Source organism: Penaeus monodon, chromosome 24, assembly GCF_015228065.2.
Source record: "Penaeus monodon isolate SGIC_2016 chromosome 24, NSTDA_Pmon_1, whole genome shotgun sequence".
Taxonomy (NCBI): domain Eukaryota; kingdom Metazoa; phylum Arthropoda; class Malacostraca; order Decapoda; family Penaeidae; genus Penaeus; species Penaeus monodon.
The window spans coordinates 10,612,653-10,614,165 of NC_051409.1; the positions used below are offsets into that span (position 1 = coordinate 10,612,653).

The 1,513-nt window shown below is 43.8% G+C and overlaps 1 protein-coding gene across 1 annotated transcript in view; it reads right to left on the minus strand.

The window, feature by feature from the left end:
* The window catches only part of LOC119588562, a gene marked incomplete in the record, with an annotated part of 1,419 nt that extends 1,250 nt beyond the window's left edge, over positions 1-169 (minus strand). The window contains 1 exon segment of the mRNA XM_037937202.1: positions 134-169. Coding sequence (XP_037793130.1) covers positions 134-145 — 12 coding nt within the window.
* Between the last annotated feature and the right edge of the window lie 1,344 nt (positions 170-1,513).

Here is a 1,513-nt window from a genome sequence, read left to right on the forward strand (position 1 = left end):
TCCTTTCACATTAACTCCGGTCCTTATTCCCCAACAACTTCTGTGTCAGCGGCTTTGCACAAATCGCCATCCTCTCTCACGGACACCGCGCACACACCACACGTTCATTCGCTTCTCCGCCTCCTCTACTCACGCTGCTCTTCATCGTGTCTAGGGTTACGATGAGCGAAAATGTGATGCTGAGAAGCCGTGGCCACTATATGTACCTTGAGATAGCATGCAAAAAACTGCCAGCGTCGCCAGAACCACAACTCCCCTGGAGGCTGACCTTGGAGCAGCGTGGGGCGGGGGCCATGGGCGAACTCATGACGATGGCTCCGGGAGAAAAAGAGACGAACCACACCTTGCAATTTAAGGCATTGTTGCAGGAAGGACGGTTACCAGAATTCTAGTCTTATTGAGCTAGTTGGGCACTCGGACGGTATGCGACTCTTGGTATAAGTGTGGAAACCGTGCGAAGGACAGTCTAATCATATAACAATAGTCATTTAAACAATATCGTAATGGGAGAATGTCAAGTGTAGGTACTAAATAAGGGAGTCTTAAATCCATGCCCTGTGCTCTAAAAAAAACCCGCAAGAAACATGAAAAAGCACAATCTCTGGATTGAAAAAAAATAAAGAAAAAAAGGGGAAAAAATCATCAGTTATCCTGAAGGCGTGGCGAGCAGCTACCGGCGAATTACTGCAGAGTAAAACTATATACGAAACTCACTACAGGTGTAGTCTTTCGCAATAATAGGCCGAGCCTATTAGCTAAACTTGACTTAGTTTAGCAAAACTGACCTTCAGCTTCCCCCCCCCCCCTTTCAACCCTCCTCTCCATGGGCATCCAGCGGCTGTTCTCTTTTACAGACGAACTCCCTGATGCTAAAGAAATGAAACGATCAGGTATATTTTTCGGTTCGAAGTATATCCTGTTCTCCTTTTTTCATCAGCCTTTTTTCTCTTTTGTTTCACCTCTGATAGCAGTTTTCATAGCTTTCATCTTATCCGAAACACGTGGGATATATTCTCTTTTGTTTGTTTACCCGCCTGTAAGACTGAAGGCCGTTCCAGTGAGCGTTTTTACCCCCCCTCCCCCCCATACGCCGACCCCCTATCCAACAAGTATAAATATTCCACCCTTTAGGACCGCCCTCTCTCTCTCTTTATTTATTCTTCTTTTGCGATGTTTCTTTAACATTTTAGGATGAGCCGTGGCATTGTTTCCAAACACGGAGGAAAAACTTTTATCCATTGCATCTCCCTTTCATCTCTCTACTCTGTTTCTTGTTGCTTTCCTCTCTGTTTCTTACCTGTTGTTTCTTCCTTTCCTCTCCCTACGTCGCTTCTTTGTTCCTTTGTCTTTTCTCTCTTGCGTTTTTGCCTTCCCTGTATTTTTTTCACATTCTTTTTATCCTTACACTACGTCTTTTATATTTTTTTACGTTTTAGTTTATTATTTTTCTCTACGTGAAGAAATCTTATTCCCTCTCGAGGCTTACATTGCTAAGAATTTAAAGAACACGTGT